General features: G+C 40.2%; 1 protein-coding gene across 18 annotated transcripts in view; it reads right to left on the reverse strand.

Moving 5' to 3' along the window:
• Positions 1 to 24,320, reverse strand: part of MBNL1 (muscleblind like splicing regulator 1) — a 176,453-nt gene that overhangs the window by 78,322 nt on the left and 73,811 nt on the right. The window contains exon 3 of one of the 18 annotated variants that reach the window (XM_036349107.1): positions 17,146 to 17,319. The exons of 16 other annotated variants lie outside the window; for them this stretch is intronic. In XM_036349107.1, coding sequence (XP_036205000.1) covers positions 17,146 to 17,319 — 174 coding nt within the window. Of the gene's footprint in view, positions 1 to 4,116; positions 4,140 to 17,145; positions 17,320 to 24,320 lie in introns of those variants that run through there. One more of the 18 variants, XM_036349124.1, reaches the window with a different exon arrangement.

Raw genomic sequence — 24,320 nt, forward strand, 5'->3', positions numbered from 1 at the left:
ACACAAGGCTGAGCTCACTGTGATGGGAGACAGTTCAGCATTCAGGCAAAGCGGTCCATTTCCACGGAGCTCCCATCACATTTGTAACCAGGGTCCTAACATGGGCTGCCCTGGATCTTCAGTTATGCCCAGAAAACGACAGAAGTCACAGAATGAATTGGATTCCCTTTCACCCTTGTAATAATAGATCTACTCTCTACTCTGTTGTAATCGCTCTCCTCGCGTCTGACTTTTTTTTCCAGGTTGGTGGCTTCCTCGTTTAAAGTATTTGATGAGAAGCTAAGTTCCATTGGCAGAACTGGATTTAGAAAATAGTCTGAGGTTATAAATGTGTTCTAGATACAATGTTTTTGAAGACATTGAGATTTTTGCTTCCAAATTAAATCTGTTTACTAAGAGGTCAGTTTGGGCCATATCATGCAATTAAAGCTTTTGTTTTCTGATTCAAAGAACATATTGGATTAATGGAACATCTAGGGTGCCAGATAGGTTCCCACTCCCACATCGATCCTGATTGGAGGTGGATGTCTGGAGTGATGGCAGGTATGTCACGAATGTGTCCTTCCTGACCTCCGCCATGCTGCACAGATGCTGGACATGTCAAAGCAGGCAGTGTTCAACTGGATCACAAAGGGGACATTGTCTCCTTGCAAGTGATCGCTTGCTGAGATAACAAAAACACAGCGTTAATGCAAGTCTCACTATAGCTGTTATTGTGCACAGATGTCACTCGTCTTAAGGAATTTTAAATATAAAAGATGCAGGCACTGCTACACAAAGATGGTATTATAGCCTCTATCAATTACATAACTTAACGTGATCAAATTAGAGAAAGAAGGAACTCTATGCCGGAAGTCATGCATGAAAAATAAGGACATCTCGCATTTCTAAGATATTGTGGGAACAAAAAAATTCTTCTGACAGATAGTCTCTTTATGGAAAAGTTTTGATGGAACATGGCTACTGCAACCACTCACAGATCATGTTCCCTGGGTCCATCAGCTACGTGATGGATAAATCTCATTCTTCAATGTGAATGAGAAAAAACATGAAAAAAAAAAAAATGAGATGTGAAGGCACTCTGATGAACTGTTATCTCAGGTAGGGCCGGAACTGGCATACCATGGTTTCTTCATTACCAAGTCCCTGGTATATTGTAGTCCTTTTATCCAATAAAGGAAGGGTAACATTTAGGCTCAATCTCTGGTTCTGATATTGACCAACTATGTGACCTGTATTTCAGTACTTAATTCTTAGTTTCCTCACCTATAAAACAGAACTACCCATATTTGCCTCAGTGGGCTGTTTTACAGAATGAATGAAATCATGTAGGTGTGAACACCTAGCTTGGCACCACAATGCCTGGCAGAGAGTTAGTGCTTGTTAAAAGCTTACTGGGAAAAAATGCTAGAAATTGTTTAAATATATTGAGCTGAGACAAATTAATTTCAGTGGGTTTTTTCTTTATCACCTCCATCATCCTCCTCTTAGAAAATTATTGGTCTTAGATGAATTTAGCTAGAAAAATTCTAATACTTCTATTCAACTTAATGATGGTAGCATATCCCTTCTAAATGCCTGAACACCCTATACCATGGTATCTTGTGGCTCAGATATAAACTTGACATTGAGCGGTTAACATTTTAGAATAAAGATTAGGCTCTTGATATGTAGGGTACGTATATAATCCCATAACAACTTAAATTTACATCTCTCAATGCTATTTTCAGATACTAGTAATAACATTTAAAAAGTGAAAAAATCTAAATTTGTAGATAAAAATAAAATTCTAAAACAATGTATAAGTTCAATATTGAAAACCATGACTAAAAAGGGACCAATTTGGTTTCGTTCTCACAGTTTTAATCCTAATTCTGCTATTATTATGTAAAAATGGACACTGTGTTATGGAACTTCATCTATTTAATTTGATATACATTTTTTGTGATTCAGTTTTCTTTCTCTATACATTCATTTAAAAAGTATGAAAGTCCCACACATATATTATATTAGTTCCACAGATATTTCAGATTTACTCATCCTATGAAATATTCTCTGAATTTGAGCACTCGGCAAAAAAACACAACATTATACCTACATCTTTGTCTATATTTATATAAATATAGATACATATGTGAGAAATGAATAAATGCAATTAGCCCATGAGTAGATTAACTAAACTACTTTTTTGCTTGTTTCATCTTAACCCTGCAATACCTGCATCTATGGCTCTGAAGCAGGGGCAATTTTGCCCACCATGGGACACCTGGAAGCATCTGGAGACGAGTTTGATGGTCAGACCTAAAGGTTTGAAGGGAAACTAGTCTAGTGGGTGAGGCCAGGGGTGATTCTGAGCATCCTACAATCCCCAGGTCAGTCCCCCACAACAAATTTTTGTCAGGCCCAAGATGGCAACAGTACCAGGGAGAAACCCTGGCCCACGTGAAAGTCTGTTTCATAACGTGTCCTTCAGAAAGCCAGTTGAGAGACGCATTTGTGGCATTAACTTTAAAGCAAGCACTATGTGATCTGCGTGTCTCTAGGAGTTTAAAACAAACACCATGTGATATTTTGAACTGATCTGGCTAGGTCAGTTTTTGCAATCTCTCTCACAGACTTTAAATATCCGCACCAGGGACCCCTACCAGTGCTGCCTCAGACTCATCCCCAGGCCCTTTGATGCTGAAGAGCATCCCCGTAGGGTAGGGTGTAGGCACTGCGGTGAGCACAGAGACCAGGAATGTGAGCAATGGGAGCTTTGTCAGAGCTGCTGCAATCTGCAAGTCAATCAGGCCTAATTGGCCCAATAAACAAAAACATTGCATCAATTATAAAATCTCCAGAATCAGTCAGGTTTTCATTGATGAGTTCCCGTTCACTTACTCAGCAGAAAGGGTTCTGCAGCAAGAAATAAAATACTTAAAATGACACCCCGTCCCCTGCAGAACCAGGTGTGTCTAATAATAGCTACTCCTCCTTTCCAATTTGTGTCTATTCCCGCCCCCCCCCCCCCCCCAGCTATATTAACTGCAGGGACTACTAACTCCTTGCTGTGAGCAATACATTAAAAAAATTAAAAAAAAATTACATGTCAGTTGTCTTAGGACAAAATGTCTGAAAGAAAATAAAATCCATTTGTGGGTAAGAGACATGGGTTGAGGTAACAATAATTTGATTAATTTACTACACTGCACAGTAATTACCTAACCCTGCCACTGAATCCCTTGTATTCTTTGAGTTAGTCCTAGTCGAGCAATATTTAGTCTGCTAAATTAAAAATATTTAGCTCTGTCCTTTTCACAATCTTTCCCAGGGTAAGTTCACTAACATACCAATCGGATATCTACCCCTGTCCCACCTGAATCATTCAATGGCTTCCCATGGCTTTCAGGGAAAGCTTCAACCCTTGAGGTGAACTCAGAAAGCCCCTCATCCATTGGGCCTTCGCCTCCAGCCCTGTGTGTTCCCTTTTCTCACAAATGCCCCTTGGCAACTGCCACTGCAGTTACACCAAACTGCTGGCAGATCCGGGATCATCCCACACTTTTTTCATGCTCCTTTGACTTGAAATATGCTGACGCTTCGGTCTCAAATGTGCCTTTCCTCTTTTTATCTGCCTAATTTACTCCTTATCCGTATCCTTCACATTACTACCCAAGCATCACTGCAACCTCTCTGAAAGCCTGGCCTGCCCTCCTCTCCCGAGTGTCCCTAGCACCCCGGGGACCTCCATCAACGAGCATATTCCACGGTTTTCGCTGATGGCCTCTCCTGGGTGCGACGGAAATCTCACAGGTGAGAAGCCTGGTCTGTGAACACTAAGAGCCCCTGGCAGTGCCTGGTATAGAACAGACAACAGATGCCGGTGACCGAATGACTGAATGAATGCATGGATGCGTGAGGGTACTTTCACGGGTCCTTTCTTCACGTAACAACGGTAACATTTTATCCTCTCCTTATGAACTAACCATCCTCAATCATATACAGATTTTATAGTCAAGCGATCTACTCATCGAAACCTTCCAGGTTCAGCTAAACACAGTGGCTAGTTTAACAACTATTTGATGAATGAACAAATCGAGAAAGAAACCTCCCAACATGATTACGGATACTTACTCCAAAGACAGGGAGCTCTTTTGTCAGTCAGGAAGGGCTGCCTAACAGAAAGAGTGGATACGTGCAACTTATTTCCTTCTGGATTCAGAAAAAAAAAAGTGTATGAATGCATAAGCCCACTGGGGAAACCCATGTAGATGGTATATGGATATTTAGGACAGTGGTATTGCCACATTGCTGGGTTTGAAATTTCTCAATGAAATTTTGGGAGGGAAACAGCAGCAATTTTAATAACTGTACAAGTACTGACAGAGGGTCAGCTGAGTGCTGGAGAGCTAACCTAATTAGGGCTGGGAGCCGAGGAGGCGAATTAAAGCAGACCTCACAGCAGGGGCGAACCCCGAGATGAGCCTGAAGGACAGAGAAGGATCAGGAAAGGACGAAGAGAAGGATGCCCCAGGATGAGGGACTGACCTAAATGGCATAAGCAGGGAACGATTTGTTCACCCCGGATTCTACCCATTTAAAAAAGTGAATATTGTATTAATCTTACCGCAGACAATTACTGGATGGGTGCACTATTTTTAGCTACCACTTATCTTAACCACCAGGGTTTGAGATGTGGGTGTGGGGCTTCTGTTATGGTTTGGTTCTATTATGGTATAACCGGGGTTGGGCCCTGCCCTTGCTTCAAATAAATGTGAAAATACTGGAGGAGGGGAGAAATAAGGGAATACTAATCTGATTATAAGCACAGGAAAGGGGCCTGGCCAAGAAGTGTTAGGGTGAACATACTAAAAAGTGACAGAAAAAGCATTGAAAACAAGAGATAATGAAACATTTGGAAACCCTTAGGACCCTAGCCAACGTACTCAGTTGCCATGACGAAGCCCAAAGAACCTACTGAAAACTTGACAAGCAGGTATCCTGGGAGAAGCGGAACAAGGAGGAAAAAGGCCAATGTTTTCCAGAGGCAACAACATTATAATTTCCTAAATCTCTCTTGGGAACGTGCTCCGAGCATTGTTCTGCTTTGAGTTTTACAGCATGAGTCTGGTGTGACTGCAGATGAAGCACAGGTAGGTGCTGTAAAACAGAGATGATTTGCTTAATATCTAAAACCTCTTCTAGCTTTTTTATAAAATATATATTTTTACTGATTTCAGAGAGTAAGGGAGAGAAACTTCAATGAAGAGAGAATCATCGATTTGCTGCCTCCTGCATGCCTCCTACTGGGGATTGAGCCCACAACCAGGGAATGTACCCTGACGGGGAATCGAACCAGTGACCTCTTGGTTCCTGGCTTGACACTCAACTGCTGAGCCACACCAGTTGGAATCTTCTAGCTTTTTAATTCACCACAGAGTCACTGAGGGATTTCTGTATGAATGGAAGAAGGGGCTGGGGCCCACAGCTATGCTCCCATGTAGCAATCGCATTCACTAATATGGGTAGAGATACCTAGAGCCATCCTGTATTTTGCACGGCATGCCTCCCTCAAAACCTAGAAGGGAAATTTGGGGTTCTGGAATGCAGACCCCTCCAGGGCTGTGCAAAGCTGGCTTGCACTGGCTGGCATTCGCTGATGAGTATGTGCCTCCTCTCACCTCCACACTCAGTGACCTCACTCATATTGGTTGTTTGAAATTAGTCCTGGTGTTAGTATTTCTACCAGAGATCAGCAAACATAATAAATCAAGGTGATTCTTTTTCCCTCTCAGAGCTGTTTGTTCAACATTTATCAGCTAGACAGTCAGAAACCAATTACACATCCCATGATAAATATTAACTGAAAATTTCGACTGAATAACATTTTAAATAAATGGTGCATGAGACATGGGGAAAATTTTTGAAATTGAGGCCAGAAATCTCTTAGCAAGCAAATCGGTTTGGATTCCATTTGTAAATCAAGTAGTTGGAACTTTTGATGTCATTTGTCCAACCCAAGTGACTAGGAGGTGAAAATATGTATAGCTCCTGCTAATGCCAACCAAGAAGTAAGCAAAAACCATTTTTTTTGCTATACATGCAGTTGATGTCAAATGACAGAACAGGTGAACACGTTTAAATTGTGTAATTCTGGGGGCATAAAGTTTTACACTCCAGGAGAATAATTAGTCTTTGTCCATAAATACTAAATGCAGGTTTTAAAGAGTCAAGCTGTCTTCCCTTCAGGGGAAATTAACTAATACAAGATATTAGTTAATGTGCTTTTAAGCAACTGGTATCTCTCTATAACATATGTATGCATTAGTTGAAAAACCAAATGATATCTTTTATAATTCAGAAGTTAACCCACGTGGAATGCTGTATTCCTCTGATGGAAGGGACAGCTGAACCAGTGCTTTCTTATTCAACCCGTAATCAGAAAAGACTCAAAATATGTTCTATTAGTATGAATAAAGGAAAAAATCAATGCCATCACTTAGACAGCTCAATTCATTCTCTTCATTCCTAAGAGCAAAGGAAAGATACCTATTTAGAAAGAAAATTCAATGTGATATTTAACAGTGAATGAGATACAATTTTCCCCCATTGCCGGGAGCCGGTCCATCCTTGCTGTTTCAAGGGACCTGGCATATATGACATACTGTTCTTAATATGTTTGCTCACCTTCTTGGCACTATGTGTTTTAACCAAGGTCTCCTCTCTGAGAAAGGTTGCTTCCCCAGGTAGGGATTTTTCCCTGAAGTTAGGGAGGGGATAAAACTCCTTAACTAAGTGCCAGGCGGGTAGTTAATCACTTTATAAACAATCATGCTTAAGCTACATAATCTTTACTCCCTGGAATGGAGATAAGAAACGCCCTAACCTTTGAAATAGAGATTGATAGGATTGGAATCAACTGGTATAAATACAGATGTAAGAAGACAGAACGAAGAGAGACAGAACCTACACAGAACCTACAGACAGAAGAACTTCGCTGGAGAGAACATGGCAAAAGATCCTGGACTGAACCTGACTACAGAAATTGGCAAGAGAACCTGACTAGAACCTGGTGACTGAACCTGGCTGGAGAACCTGGACAGAACCTGGCTGAAGAACCTAGCGAGGGAACATGGCTACAGAACCTGGCTGGAGAACCTGGAGAACCTTGCAAGAGAACATGGACACAGAACCTGGCTAGAGATCCGAAGCAGAACCTCTCTGGAGATCCAGACCAGAACTTGGCTAGAGATCCTGGCTAGAGATCCTGTCTAGGCTGCTGATCAACTGAACGCTGTCTCCATGTCATTCCTTCTTCGCCGACTCCGTCCACACCTTTGGGGACCCCTGGACCCGCTGGGGCTGGACCCCGGCACCCCATAGCTTTTGTCATCTTTTCAACTCTTTATCCTCACAAGTCACTTAAATTCCAAAAGGTAATTTTCAACTTTACTTTTCTCCTCTTTACTCATTTGTCTTTAGTTTTTTTTATATATATAAATCAGGCTATACAATTCTTAGGAAGCCAGTGATTAAACATTACACTATCTTCACCCATATATTCAAATATGAATAAATTAAAAGTATCTCTAACAAATTATCAGTATTCAAAGATGATGAAATGTGTAATGAATAAACTTGTATATGACTTTAAAGTTCTCTGAATCACAATTTTTTTTTTTAAGTTTACTTATTCTGCCTTTATACACATTTTAACTCTTCATTAGATGCCAGAAGCCATCCTCATCAATGTGGTATAAAATTTAATAATTTGAAGTTAATAATCCTTTTTTTTGCTTAAATACCACCTACAAAAGTACTCATTTCTTAATTCACACACACACACACACACACACACACACACATACACACACACACACACACACACACACACCTCTATCTTCATTTTTAACTTCTCCAGTGTTTTCTGCTTAGGAGCCACACAGTTCTAATTTCAGTATGAGTTCTCTTTATTTCTCCACCACCATCCATATCCTGACATACTGGCAATCCATGACATGGGCCACCCCTATTTCTAATCCATTGCATCTCATTGCTTTGATCATTTTATGTTCTCTCATTGGAGCTTAAATTTCCCTGGTCAATTACATCGCTCATTCATATGTCAATCACCAAGAGCTACTATGGGAGTGATAACATAAAGAAACAAGAATATGGTGGGAAAATGAAAAATAACATTTGAGATTCTATTTCTCTCACACTTTTCTACATATTCTTTCCCCCCAAAAAAAGAATTCACACATTCACAGAACCCTAATGATCCCATTACTGAAACAAAAGTGATCTTTATGCATTCCTCCCATGTACTCTCTGGGCGACTTTCCTGCCCCTACAAGACTGCTTCTCTGGATGGTAACCTAGAACCAAAGATCGCCTGGGAAAACAACCACTGTTTTTGTTTGCATAACACGTTAAGAGGTTCTAAAATCCTCATGACAGTCATTTAAAGTCCTCAAGGCAAATGACTACTACCTGAATTTAGAGGTAAGGAAACCAGCTTTGAGATGTGAAATGTCTGGCCAAGGAGCATAGAATTAGTGAATAGCGGTGCTCTTGACTACATTGAGGGCTTCTGAAAATTGGCCAGCCTCCTCCCCTGAGTCACCTGGAAGGATGACAGATGAGATCACTACCACAGCCACCATTCCTGAGGGCCTCTATGGCAAAGTGCTGTCCTGGGCTCTCTACAGTCATCTTCCCCCAGCAGCTTGGAGAGATATTCAGGGCTTACTTTGCAACTCAAGAGCGCGTGTGATCGCTGCTCAGAAAATGTGCAAAGTGGGCCCCAAAACTCATATCGATAGTAAATGGTGAATTTGGTGATAGAACCCAGTCTTCTCATTCCTGGACTGTCCCCTTACCATAGGACTCATTACATTGGGGATTATAAGCATGGGAATATCATAGGGCAAATGCATGACTTTGCATTAAAATATATGTGTGCCCAGACACACACATACAATACACACAGACACACATATACACACCCCTCTTTGGGGATAGAGAACAAAAATAACTATACTGATATAATTCTAAAAACCAAAAAGAAAATCATTACTATAATAAAGCTAATGCCCTGAGGAGTATAGTAACATTACTTTATTCCGCATCATTAATTTCCATTTTCAAGGAGGATATAGATTCCCTGTTACTTCTAGAACAGATATCATGAACAGCTGAACTTCTGACCCTTGCGAATTACAGGAAAAGGGGAAGGGGGATCTGTATACTGTCTACAACCAGGACACCTTTAAGGGGGTCCTTTCTCAGGCAAACCTGGGTTACTCAGTGGTGTTCTTGTCTCCATATACGTGCCAGGATTCAGTTGTTTCTTTTAAGGCATAGAAACTGGTCAAGATATTTTATAAAGGGGTAACAAGCTTCACTCACAACGGTTTAATGCTATCGGTGGCACATAAAAATGGAGAAAGACTCTAAGTTTCAAGTCAGTCTTAGAACAGGACAAAGTAATAAAATCTGTGGGCCGTCCTTTATCTATAAAACTTGTGCTGGGATATTTGCTTATTTTCGTTTGAGACTATAAAAATTGCATCTGAGCACAATAAAACAGAAGCCAGGGAGACTGTTGCCTCAGCACACATTTTAATGAATCAGAAGAGTTTCCAAACACCATGCAAACGGATGCTAGCCTCATGATGGTCACCAACCTCCGCTGCTCCGCTGTGCTGGGTCACAAGCTACGTGATTCCAACAAAAGCACAGTCTCCCCACTTCGCAGCGTTCTGGGACTCTCGCTTCTTCCCGTGAGAATCCAAATGTCAGGAAACGAGGTCAGAAGCAATTCTGCAAATGCTTAAAGCAAAGCAGGCTCTTCTTTGTGCTTCCGTGGGCTGCAGGGCCAAATACACTCCTGCTATTACTGCCCGTCAGTTCACCTGGCCAACAGGTACTGTGCTAAAGACCAAGCTCCATGGTTACTCCCTCGTCTTCGGGGAGGAATCACATGGCAAAAATAAATGCATCCTGGGCTGCTTTTTCACTCTGTGCTTCTGATGAAATATATCGACTTGAATACTGAAACCGGCTGGAAGCAGATTAAATGAGTCTTGCGAAGAAAGTCACATTCAGTGGATAATGTTCATATTAAATTAGTTTTGAAATATATATTCATTAAGAGAATAACAGGTGAATACATTCCCTATATTAGTCTAAATTGTGAACTCTATCTAATAACATCGCTAGCCTAGCAGCTTCATATCGGATGCTCACTAATTAGTGACTGCATTTCGCTAACTGACATTTAAATTTTCTTTAACGTGACAGTGAACGAAAATAAAATTTAGAAGGTCAGTTCTATAATCTTATAAAAGTGAAGTGTTTTTAAGTTTCATGATATCTTAAATAATGTGCACTTAAATATTTATGCTAGAACTAATATGTGAATTTAGGCTCAATTTCCAGGATTACCAAATGCATAGTAATAAGCCAAAGTTTAAAATATTTTGCTTCCTTTTATTCAATCAATGTCAAATTATATGCACTCTCTAATTCTTATTTTAGTCAAAATTTAAATATTTATATCCCAATTTACATAATTCTTGGCATTTAAATGTGTAAAGCAAAATTAACCTGGACATAGGCACTGTTCTATGCATCTGCGTACACAAACTCCTTTAAACTTTGCATCAATACTGTGGGGTAGCCGAAACCGGTTTGGCTCAGTGGATAGAGCGTCGACCTGCGGACTGAAAGGTCCCATGTTCGATTCTGGTCAAGGGCATGTACCTGGGTTGTGGGCATATCCCCAGTAGGAGATGTGCAGGAGGCAGCTGATCGATGTTTCTCTCTCATCAATGTTTCTAACTCTCTATCTCTCTCCCTTCCTCTCTGTAAAAAATCAATAAAATATATTTAAAAAAAAAATACTGTGGGGTAGGTAATGTTACTGCCAAGTTCCCTGATGCAGCATAAGGTTGACCTGGTTTGTGAACAGAGGATTTCTGGCTCAGATGTCCCACTACCAAATCATGATGCTACTTTTCCTCTCAACACTTGGGCAGGAATTGGGTGTCATTCATCATTCTTTTTTTAAAAACTTTCATTTAGTTGTTTGCTCATTCCTTCACTCAATAAACATGTCTTGAGCACCCACATAAGTTCCAGTTCTGGGAGAATAATTATAAATAATAGAGAATGTATACCTCTCAGAATGTCCTTTGATGGAATAAGTAAAATCTACTGAGAAACTTTCTATAGAAGCACAAACTTGGGGAGAATCGTTTAAACACCCAGAGCCTCAATTTCTTCCTCTATAAAATGGGCACAAATAACAAGAATTTATTTCTGAAAAGTATTCTAAAACCATGATTGGATACATATCCACTTGAAATGAACTTCTCTTCCATATGTAAGCGAATAAATAAATGAGAGGCTTTGGGGCATTTATTTCCCATGTGGTAAAAAAAAAATGTAAAATTAGAGTGAAGTAATTGAGACTATAAAACAAATTTAAGAGACCTGCTTTATAATTTTAAAGAATGAAGAGACCTTGAGGATAGAAGTAAGCTATGGAAATCCCTTCAAGTCCTTTCATTAATCTGTATGATCCTCAAACTCAAGTATGGATTTTAATAGCAAAGCACTAGCTTCTCTGCAATGGTTAAAACTAAAAACATGAAAAGTCTAGTCCATTTCTCATCAAAAGTTCATATAGTACAGGCTAGCAAGAGACCATGAACAAAAGCCACTGTGCTTTCCTCAATAGCTAGCTGGCTCTCAGTGATCAACAATTTGGTCTATTGTCTACATTGCTCTCCTTGAATGAATCTGTATTTAGGTAGCAACTAAATTACCTCTTCTATGTAAATTGAGGCACCAAGTTTTGATTTTGAAAGATTCCTAGTCTTTACCTAAGGCAGGTAAAATGTATGTTCATACAGCTTTCTCATCTCCTCCATTGCTTCATCTATCTAGGTAGCAGAGGTCAAGTGCTCTCAACTCTGGCAGGGCCCTGGTGGATGGGCTGCAGAGAATTCATGAACCCCTGAATCTGCCTGCCAGATCTGAGGGTTAAATGCTGATGTGCACTGTGCGTGTTCCGTAACTTCTATTAGAATCTCGAAATGGACCATGAGCCAAAAAGATTAGGATCTGTTGGTACAGATCAAATCCGTGGCCTGCGGGCCGCATGCGGCCCACAACGGATATTTTTATGGCCCAGCCAATATAACGGCATGTAAGAAACGTTTTAATAAAAATTTCATAACTTAAGTTTTATAATATCCTGTTATACGTATTTATTAATAATGAACTACAACTGCTAGTATTAGTGGAGAGAAATGGTGCACCCGCGCCTAAGACGGGTCAGGGAAATGAATGCAACAAGATTATAGTAATCAGTCATTAGCAAGCAATAAAAATATATTTTTCAGAAAACAAGAGTGGGAAGTTTTTTATGAGAAGACGGAATGCTGAGAAGTGCAAGTGTAAGACAGTGAGATGTGCGTAGGAAACTCCAGGGAGGCAGGAGAGAAGAGTCCACATTGAAGAGTGGTGTGAGGTGGCCCTACAGAGGTGGGCAGGGTGAAATGGGGCTTCAATTTAAAATTCTAATGACATTCAAAGACCTTCTCAGGCTGTCCTAGGAATTTTCAGAACAAGATATTTGTGCAACTGCACAACAGTAATGATCAATGAGTGTTTTATTTATTATTATTTTTTAAGTACGTTTTTATTGATTTCAGAGAAGAAGGGAGAGGGAGAGAGAAACATCAATGAGGAGAGAGAATCATGGCTCAGCTCCTCCTGCATGCCACACAATGGGATTGAGCCGACAACCCGGGCATGTGAATTGAACCCGGGGCCCTTCAGTCCACAGGCCAACGCTCTATCCAGTGAGCCAAACCGGCTAGGGCATCAGTGAGTGTTTTAAATTACTTTTGGATAATAATAAAAATGTGAAAAATGAATATATAAAAGTTGGCATGTGCCATATTTTACTTATTTAGATATATTGTCTCACCCTTCGATTTTTCCTTCCCTACTTGTTTGGAAATAGCAATAAAACTAAATATTTCAGGAGGAATAAGATCAAGCAGCATACATTATAAACTTTATGGCTTTACATAATTTAGAAAGGTAAATAGATATAATATTTCACTTTTGGTGTAAAATTGGGTCTAAAACCATGAAAACAGTAGCTATAATCTTTTTGTATCTATGGAGCTCTTTTTTAAAAAGAAAGAAAGACAGAAAGACAGATCATTGATCAGATATAAAAAGTAAAGTGGATGACTAGCAACCATAAAACAAATAGCAATAAACTTACTATAAACAAATAGAAACATATTTGCATGTTTTCTAAATGGGAGGCAAAGGCAACCTTTCATTTTTAAGTTTTGCTTAGAATTCCTTTCGCCAAGAAAGAATCAGAAAACATAGTTTAACTATTCGAAGCAAGAGATTTGTGCCTAGAGTGCAGATCAGACCAAAAGTTAAGGGCATCACCCAATCTTATTCGACTGACATAACAGTGGTGTAAACCACAGCATTTAGCAAACATTTGCTTTTCTTAAATTATTTTCTTTTCAATAAAATGCCTCCACTTTCTACAATGAATTACGGTTAAAATGTTTAACTGGCTTTGGAAGCCTTCGCTTCTAAGTTCTAAGTGATGTTTTGTCATGTTGTGACATTTTTAACCAGGAAAAAACACACACAAAACAGTCTGATCTCATAACCTTTCCCATTCATTTGAAATTAAGGGTTTGTTTTAGAAACACCATTTGACATTCACAGAGGTAGCTAATTAGCCGTCAGCATGTACTCTAATGAACAGGCTGGGCTGGGAAACCTTTCTCCTGGTAGCACGGACTTGGATGTTAGTGAAAAACAGGGCATCGTGTGAAAAGGGAGCCTATTAAGCAAGGTTTACCTGAGTAAAACATGTCCTCTCCCCACAAAGAATTTGCAGTCAACAGAGGACTGTAAGGACAGCAAAGTTAAACTAAAGGATTTAAAAAGCCATGCATCAGGGAGTGGGAGCACAAGGCAGGCAACAATGGAGCTGAGACTGAAGGCCGAGAGGAGGGATGGTAGGGAGGGAACCACCCTACCTCCCAGGAAGGACTGGGCTCCTCTTCCTTCCTAAGGGTGACCTCTTTTTGACTCACCCTCCCTTATTCCTACTTTCATGAATCTCCATTCTTCTCTTCTCCGACTCCTGTGACTTCCTTTACCTGAAAAAATGTAATTCCATTGGCGGAACAAACATCCACTGTCCAATGACAATCTTCTTCCTGCTGGACTCTCCAGCGGCCATCCAGGTCTCCTCTTCTTTTTATTACTCAGTGTCTCCACAGAGTTGTCTAAACTTGCTGAGCCCTCAGACCTACCTGCCAACTTCCTAGTGACTCACCTTGGAATCTAGTGTGCGAGGGGGATCCTACCTTCGCCCTCCCGGTTCCACTCAAACTGCTTTCTCGGAGGTTACTTTTAACTGCTGGACTCAGTGTCCTTTTCCCATTTCTTGTCCTTTCTGGAGCATCTGGCACCAGCCACGACTTGTTTACGTATCTTTCTTTTGTCTTTCTTGGTAATGCACCATCTTCCTTTCCTACTATGCATTAACCCATGAGTTTTCTGTCGCTTTCTTTTATTTTCCTCTGCTCTGACTGCTGATTATATGGAGATCACTAAGACTTGTCTTTCTATCCCTCTTCCTGACTGTATATTCTCTCTGAATATAACAGCACTGTCCTATAACACAGCCCTATCAGTTCTATGAGAATGACCTTCAGGTGCTTTTTCTTTAAATTCAGCCATCCCCAACCAAATCAGCTATCTGCTCCCTACTTAGTCTCCCTAAAAAAGTAAGAACACATCGATATTACATATTTTATCAATATTATGTATTGTATACTTACTTATATATTTAATATGACAGCAATGTAAAAAGAAAGAGAATACACCTATAATTTGTTGACTATGCCCCATCCCTAATCATCCAAACTATAAATAAACCTCAAGGTCATTTTCAGCTAGCTTTCCTAACTACACGCAGAGAACTGAGTGATAAAACAGTAGCGTAATGCAAAACACTTATGTGCCCACTTTTTAAGTACATTTTTTAAAAGCATCACATCAGTTTTCCTGAAATATCCTTGAGTGGGCTACATGATTCTTATTGCTCAAAATGGACTACTATGAAAAATAAGAACTAAATAATTTCCTATTATTAGGGTGACTAAAAGATTAGCCTGAAATGACATTCAGCTTTTCTCGTTCAGCAATTTCCTCCAGGCTTTGTAAAAATGGTAAAAACTTTCTATAGTAAAGCTCAGATAAAATCAAAAGCTAGTGTTTTGATAAGAGGTTTATGCAGAAGCCCAAGTTCCCAATCTTTTCCTTTTTTTTTCCTCCTTTTTTATTTCTTTTAACATGCCATGGATATAATGTTACATTCAGCTATTCATTTACAAAATACTATGAAATAAGCTTCCAGTTGTTCTCCTCACTGAATAAAGCCACTGATGTTTGCATTTTTCTCCAAGGCGGTGTATGTACTTTTTCAAACTATGAAATAAGACACTGTATGTAACACCAAGTCAAAAACTAGCCCTATAAATTGGTACCAAGATAAATAAATGCAACAGCTAGAAATAATTACGTAGTAACCCCCGAAGAGCTGTTATTCGAGCATTTTCAAATGTCTACAGAGCGTGTTTACACAAGTCCTCTATTTCGCACAAGGGATACATTCCTGGGGAATGAGCCCCCTGAGGGCCCATGAGAGCCAGGACTTATGCTAATGTGGGCTTGCTTCTCTGTCAGCAAGGCTCTTGTCTTCCCTGCAATTTCCCACCGTGGTTTCTTTCTCTTTCTGTTCCCTGGCTTTAGGAAGGTTCATTGTACTCTCCAAAGTGTCCTGAGACTTCCAAGCCTTCCGTTCATACTGATATTTAACCTGTTTCCTCAACCTTTTCCTCCAAGAGTTAAAACCTACCATGACAATATCAAGCCCATATTTGCTTTTTTTAATTTTTTTTTCGTCACTAAAGACATCTAATATACTTTTTGGGTGTTGCTGCTTCTGGCTCAATGTTTCAAAATATGTAGTGCATGGTGTTCCATTAATACCAGTCACCATCAAAAGCAAATGAAAACAGGGACAGAAAACACATGGAATTCTGCTAAGCCACTGTAATTTTCTTAATCCATTTCTATTTATTTTATTTAGGATGTAATTACATGGACCGATGTTTATTTTTAGACGAGTGCTGACTGCCCTTTTGCTTATAATTTATGTATTCTCATCTACTGACTCCCAAAAGCTCTGTAAATGTAAGGTAATTCAACCTACATAAACAATATCTTGTAACCTACCAAGTTCCCATCCTGCTATAACTGGCTGTTACCATAAGAGAAAATGAGGAATTTCAGCCAATTTCTTTCAATGAATTTTTTGTAATACTTTAAAATAAGTATTGTTTCCTAAAAATAACAAAGAGGAAGCGGACTGTGCTACCACTACGTTTATCCATTCATTCATCTACTCGCTGATTTTCACCAGAGCGTATTCATTTATTCAATAAACACACATGGACTTATTCAGCCGTTGAGGAAAGAATGTATTTTGTTGGTACAGTAAACTCTATACTCTCTAGTGTTTGTTAACCTCTTTGGGGGGAGGGAGGGCAACAGAAAGCAGTCTCAAAATCGTAGAACAAATTTTAAAAATGATCTTGACTTTTACAATTTATAGTTTATCTTGAAGGAAAAGAAGAATTTAGGCTCTTTTCCCTCCCACCCTACAGTTCTTCTCAACGATTAAAATTTATACTACCAATTATATTATCAAAACAATCATTATACTTTCAATTTTAGTGCTCATGAGAGCAACATACAATTGTGTCATTAGTGAGCAGGATTCCGGAAATAAAGTCACTTTTCACAGAGTACCCTAAAGCTTGCATTTATACTGCTTTTCTGATAACAAGATGAAGGGGAATGTATAGAAGGGGTTGTGCGGGGCATTGTCTCTATTAGATTTCATTCAGTCCAGGGAGGCAAAATGGTGGCTCTTCCTCCCAGGACATGACACACAGGACATAACATGGTGATGAAATGGGGGCCTTTCACAAGAAACTAAGTTCCAGAATCACACTTCAGGGCTGTACCCACAAACTTCTGACGCCGTTTTCCGTCTTCTTTGTTGTAAAGATCCCAACTTCTATCAAAAACGCCAAGAACAGGATGAACCCTGAGTAGAAACTGACCTGATTCCAAAAGAATTGTTATATTTGAGTTACAAGCAGAAAACAGCCAATGTGAAGGCTTAAGCATAACGTCTGAAGACTGAAACATGAAATTTGAAGACAAACATAAATGAAAATATATTTGAAATAAAAAATTATGATAAAAATAATGAAGGGATAATTATAATTCTATTTGAGGTTCTGTGGGGTTTTTTTTAATAACCATGCAAATTCATGGTTTGTTTGTTTTTTTTTCAAATAATTAACATTATTTTTTAACCTGTTACTTTTCAACCCAGTAAAATATTTGAAAATAAATTTGGTTCTGTAATGAACCTGAAATCAAACTTTGCCCTAAGCTGATGTCCTTTTAAAGGGGCCCATTTCCGCTCGGTAATTTTACTATCTAGAGTAGATAGTGCCCCTTTGTTTCATGAGAGTTTATTAAATGTTTGTTTACAAATATGTCAACACGGTTCCAAAACGGAAATTACGTAAAAGAAAGTATAAGCTCGGTCCCTCCATCCTGGGCTTTGAAGACGTAGCACAGGTGACTGATTGTATTGAAGTGATTTTGCTTCGGGAGTGGGTGTGGGGCCGAGGGCAGAGCCATGAGAACCATTGCGACATCTGGGTCACGGGAGCTTTCCACCTCAGGGGCAGGAATCACCAAAATGCCTTCCGAAACCTTTGCTATTTTTGCGTTTTTACTTATTTATTTACTTTTATTATTATTATTTTTCATTCTCACCCGAGGATACTGTTCTATTGATTTCTAGGGAGAGTGGAAGAGAGAGGGAAAGACAGAAACATCAACTGGTTGCCACCGGCAGAAGCCCAGACCAGGGTCTGGGCTGGGGAGGATCCTACAACCGAGTACAATCCTTTGGCCGGAATCAAACCCGGGACCCTTTGGTCCACAGGCCAAAGCTATCCACTGAGCCAGGGCGCTATTTTTGTGTTTTTAATTGGGCACTTTCCTCTTGGGTGACCTTTACTTTGTGCTGTAGGTGATAATGGTGGCTTTCAACGGCCTAGGCAAACGTCTGAAACATAAGTAACTCAGGACCATATCGTCCTAACTTCAACATGGAGAAACACTGATGTTAGCTAGAATCATTCCAGGAAAATGTGGCTGTCCTTTCTCTCCTCAGTCTAATGGTCATCAGGTTTCTTCCATGAATGATAACTCTTGCCTTAATCCTGTGAAATAATGTCTTCTGGGAAAACGATGGGGCAATGTGGAGAACATCAAAAGGAAGGAAAACAGTGGAAGTTTTTAAAAATAATGAATCTAGCCTATTTATGGGACAGACACAATTAAAAAAAAATAAGGAAACAACTGTTTAAATAGATATTGTTAGAAATTTCTGACTATATGTCACTGAAACGGAGAAGTGATGTGGAGACAGTTGAGGCCGATTCCCTACGTTCTCCAAAAGGGTGTGGCTGCAAACACCCTCTGTCTGAGAACATGACTTCAGATTATTTTTTTATATATGTTTTTATCGATTTTTAGAGAGAGAGGAAGGGAGAGGAATAGAGAGATAGAAACTTCGATGAGAGAGGAACATCGTGGACCAGCTGCTTCCTGCATGCACCCCCACTGGGGATTGAGCCTGCTACCTGGGCATGTGCCCTGACCAGGAATCGAACCTGCGACTTCTCAGTTCCTGGGTCGACCCTCAACCGCTGAGCCACACTGGCCTGGCACTTCAGATTATTTCTATTTTAAGCTTAGCTCCCTCCCCTCAATCATCCCTAAGCTTTTTATCAGTATTGGACCTCATCCTATCGCATACATTTGGCCTCTGGCATTTGACCTCCTGGCTGAGGTAAGACCGCCACTTCCCATCAGCCCCACCTCCTAAGACAGGAGGCTAAACAACACCTCTGTTGGAAACCAGGCAAAAACTAAAAGAAGAGGGGGAAAAAAAAAACACAAAAAAACACACCCATAAACAGCTTGTTAAACACATAGTGTATGACAGGCACCTCTGTACAAGGTTTAAGCTTATTCATTGATTTAATCCACAAAATAATCCTATGGTTCTTTTATTATCCTCATTATATAGAGTAGATAGCTGAAGCTGAGTGAGGCCTAATAATTTATCCAAGGAAACACAAACAGGAAGTCAGTGGGGTGGGGGCTGGAGCCCATGCTATTCGGCTCCAGAGATAATGTTCCTAATTGGAAAGCTATGCTGCTATATTTGCAGTTCGACTTAGAAATGGTGTGAGAGCTAGTAGTTTCTGCAAATTACATCTAATCTATAATAATAAAACTGTAATATGCTAATTAGACCAGACAGCTGAACAACCTTCTGGACGAAGCTGGGGCTGCAAGGGCCAAGCCCCTTGCACAATTTTCGTGCATCAGGCCTCTAGCACGTTAAGCACCAAGCCTGTTTTGTCTTCCTTTCGGTTTAGCCTGAGATATCCGATTTCACCAATATGCTGGCTGCACCAGTGACTGAGGAGGTCCGGACGGAAAGTATAGTGTCATTCATCGGTGACTGACATGGCCCTTAACGTGCTAGTGTACTATAAACACACCTACACACACATAAACACGTGCACAGTGGTTTAACTATACAGCTGCCCATCTAAATAAAGACAGTATTCTTAAATATGTATTCGTTTTGTTTCATGTGGCAAATTTCACTTTTTTTAATTGCAAGATTCCTTTAAAAAATTCATACATTGAGCCGAAACCGGTTTGGCTCGGTGGATAGAGCGTCGGCCTGCAGACAGAAAGGTCCCAGGTTCGATTCCGGTCAAGGGCATGTACCTGGGTTGCGGGCACATCCCCAGTGGGAGATGTGCAGGAGGCAGCTGATCGATGTTTCTCTCTCATCGATGTTTCTAACTCTCTATCTCTCTCCCTTCCTCTCTGTAAAAAATCAATAAAATATATTTTAAAAAAAATTCATACATTGAGACAACACTCACATTATTGATAACTTTTTTTTTCTCATCGGTGACACTTTTATCTCAGATGACAAAATTCTCCTCAGGGAGAGATCCCACTGATTTTTGTACCACTGCCTCTTCTGTTTTTAAAAGAGTAAAACAGAAGAGGTTAAACTGCCAAATACACATCCCAGGGCAAAGGCTGGGAGGAGAAACACCGGTACTCAGGTATCAAAGTTATTTCACACGCAAAGGACTTTACGATGCGTTTGCCTTTTGTAAGTTAGTACATATTGCCCCCATAATGTCTCAAACATAGTCCCTAATGAAAACTCACATTATGGGGTGCCAAAATAAACTAAAAGCAGGCATTAGCAAGTAAAAATAAAAATCATAAAGGAAAAAAAGTGCTGCCAGGGTGTCTCTACCCACCATCATAAATAGTATGCCAGACCCACACACAAGTCAGGGATGCAGAGCCATGAAGGTAAATGATGAAGAGATTTACAGAGTTAATACCTTACCATTCCTGTTCTGTGTGCACGTGTGTGTGTGTGCACGTGTGTGTGTGTATGTGTGTGTGTATTTCCATCTCTTTGCACGTTTGTGTATGCAGACTGAGTGGGGAGAGAGGGAGAGCTTATAGGCACCTGTGAAATAAAAGCATGGGCTCAGCTGGCATTGCTCAGTGGTTGAGTGTCCACCTATGAACCAGAAGGTTACGGTTCAAAATCCTAGTCAGGGCACATGCCCGGGTTGTGGGCTCGGGGGGTGTGCAGAAGGCAGCTGATCAATGATTCTCTCTCATCATTGATGTTTCTCTCTCCCCCTCTTTCTTCCTCTCTGAAATCAATAAAAGTATATTGTAAAAGTAAATAAAAGCATGGAAGAACCCTGCCTTTCTATAAAATACGGTGCATGCAACAGTGACGATTTTTTCCAGTTTTGGACTCCATTTTCGTTTACCCTCACACTGACGTGTATTTTTCAAAGCCAAATTTTTAACATGTGTACTAACTTAGCACTTGATTTACGAGTGCGACCTTGAGATATTCTGGAAAGTTCCACACTATCTTAATATTATAGAAGCTCTGCCGCAACATATGGTCTTTTCCAAATGAAGGAGACATACATGTTTGTGGCAACATTTGGTGTGACTTTACCTCTCAGCTGAAGTTTTCTAACAACCATCTTTCAGGTGCCAGCCAGCACGCCATCTCCTGGGTTTGAATCTAAGGAGCTGACAAGTCTGGTATTTGAGTATCTGTTCAGATCAGCTCAAAAACGCCTTTAAGGCAACTTGAATATCAACTTACATTGTTAGGTTTAACACTAAATATACTTAATTTTCTTTGTTCTTTCTAGTATGGTTTATGCTTTTTAATATGGACTGATTAAAAGATGCTGTCATCTTGTTATTTGGGGGAATATACATTAAAATAGTAAAATTTATAATGAAAGAAAGCAGCAACAACAATTTACCAATCACCCCCCACAGATATTTCAGCTTTAAGAATTACACTCTGACTTCCCGCATATCCACACAAGCGCTTCATTTTATGTTCACATATCACAAATTATAATTTTACAGTATTACATATTTAAAACCATATTTTGATCACTTCTTTACAGCAGAGTATACACATCAATGGCATATTTACAGATACATTTTCCTCAGGTCCCTGGCACCCAAATCGAGTTTTTAATGCCAGCATACCATTTATAACTGTATGAAACAGCAAATGTAAATGGGCTCCAATAGCTTTTGAGTCGTGAAATATGTTCTCTGCTTGAAAGTTTAATAAATGATTTGAAATACTTGATTCCTACATTCATTAATCAGGCACCATTGGCAGTTTCAATTCTGCCAGGTCTCCCAACCAGTCATTACAGAGTTTTTGCACATTCAGCTCCCTGACCCAGCCCCGGGATAGGCCTTAACCCTTCCTCGGTCCCTGAGGGAGCCCCGGGCATCCTATGCTTCCTGCAAGGCAGCCAATCCCTTCGGTAGCCATGATATCCTTCAATGAGCTCTTCTGTCCTAGCTTTGGAACTTACATTCTTTTATTTAATTATCGACCATGGATTGAGCACCCACTATTTCCCAGACTGTGCAAGGCACTGCAAATAAATAAAACAAAAATCCCTGGCCTCACGGAGCTGAGAATCTAGACCAGTGGTTCTCAACCTTCCTAATGCCACGACCCTTTCATACAGTTGTGGTGACCCCTAACCATAAAATTATTTTCGTTGCTACTTCATAACTGTAATTTTGCTACTGTTATGAATCCTAATGTAAATATCTGATATGCAAGATGTATTTTCATTGTTACAAATTGAACATAATGAAAGCATAGTGATTAATCACAAAAACAATATGTAATTATATATGTGTTTTCCAATGGTCTTAGGCGACCCCTGTGAAAGGGTTGTTCGACCTCTAAAGGGGTCGCGACCCACAGGTTGAGAACCGCTGATCTAGACACTGAAGCAGCAAGAATGAAAGAGGTCCCTGCTCTGACTAGCATTCAAGTCTAACCCTTGATACTCAACTCAGTCCAGGCTAAGTCTCTCGCTCCAGGATGGGAGCCCCGCTGCTGGTTTGGGTTCTGCTTCAAAAGAGAAAGGACAGGAGAATGTGTCCTTCTGGTGATGGTGATGCCAGTCACTGACAGCCCAGATCGAGAGAAGCTGACCCACCTTCCCAATGGTACAACCAGCCCTTATTTAGGTCAACTCTGATTTCTGATGGTTTTCCCTTTCCCCTTCTCCACGGGCCTGCCACTGAGCTAAAACAGTCTTGACAGGGTAAGCATATAGATTCTTGGAGAATGGAAGATCATGAAATCACCCAGATCCTATCGATCTCTAAAACTCTAGGGGTTTCTGATTGTCATGAGCCACGCATTTCAGTCTGAAAGCATACTGCAGTTTTAAAGGAATATATACACCTTTATTAAAATGAATAAGGCATTTATTACTACCTGCAAAAACCCAGCATGATTGGTACTATTCCTAACTTCATACATAGATAAAGAAGCCTAGAGGGGTTACATAACTTGCCTCATATCACAGTTTGGAAGCGATGAGGCTGAAGTTCCAATCCCTGGAAGCCTCACTGTCAGAGGTTTTCCTCCACCACTGAACTATGCTCCTGTTCTCATCAGCATACAGGACACTGTGCCTTACTCATCACGAAAGGGATGGTGAGGGATGGAAGGCGGTGTCAGAGGTCCGAGGGAGCAGGAGCTTTTGCCCTGTGGTTCCTGCTGTCGCTGCTGCTTTTGGAAAGTGTGTGTGTGCAGATGTATGTGTTCTTGTTTCCCTTCAGGCTTCCAGTCACACAGACTTTGGTCTGATTTCTGACTCGATCACTTTCTAGTTGTATGACCTTGGGAGCATGACATAATAACATCAACAAGGTATTGGCTATTTGCTATGTGCTAGCCACTGTGCTAAGTGCTTAGCATGCAGTCTCATTAAATTAAATTAAATCTTCATAAAAACCCAGACAAGAGCTAATATTATTCAGATTTTAGAGCGTGTGGGACACTGACTGAGAGGGGATAAGAAGTAATAACCTTTCCAAGGTCAAGGAGCCAGGGAGGGAACAGCGGTGGCTCATACTGAGTGGGGAAGAGGTTGAGGCAGAGGCATCCTGTGGGCACTCTGCCACGAGATGGTTTAGGACTGAACTTGGGAACTAGCACCCACTGCCAGTGAGGACAACTAATAAGGACCCTGAGGATGAACACTGGAGACGTACATCCTGGGTTCGAATCCTGGTGTCTAGCTGTGATATCCTGGGTAGGTTACTTAACTTCTCTTGGCCTCAGTTTCTTCGTTTGGTAAACATAAATTAATACCACTGTATACCTCAAGGTGTTTCTGTGAAGAATAAGTGAGGCTTTACCAGAGCTGGAGGCAGTAGGAAATCAATAAATTATAATAAACTACAGAGATCATTTTAATTTTGAGTAATTCTGATTCAGCAAGCTTTATTTCCATATGGTGAAATGAATGAGCAAGAATAGCTTATTTTTGAAGTGTAAAACTCCTCTAAAGAATCAGAAATGTCAGGATCTGGGTGCATCCCTAGATCTGTCCTCTCTTTTAGTTGTTCGGACCAAGTGCAGAGCTGATCTTTTCTTTAAATATCTGTATTGATTTCAGAGAGGAAGGAGAGGG

This window comes from Myotis myotis, unplaced genomic scaffold (assembly GCF_014108235.1).
Source record: "Myotis myotis isolate mMyoMyo1 unplaced genomic scaffold, mMyoMyo1.p scaffold_m19_p_2, whole genome shotgun sequence".
Classification (NCBI taxonomy): domain Eukaryota; kingdom Metazoa; phylum Chordata; class Mammalia; order Chiroptera; family Vespertilionidae; genus Myotis; species Myotis myotis.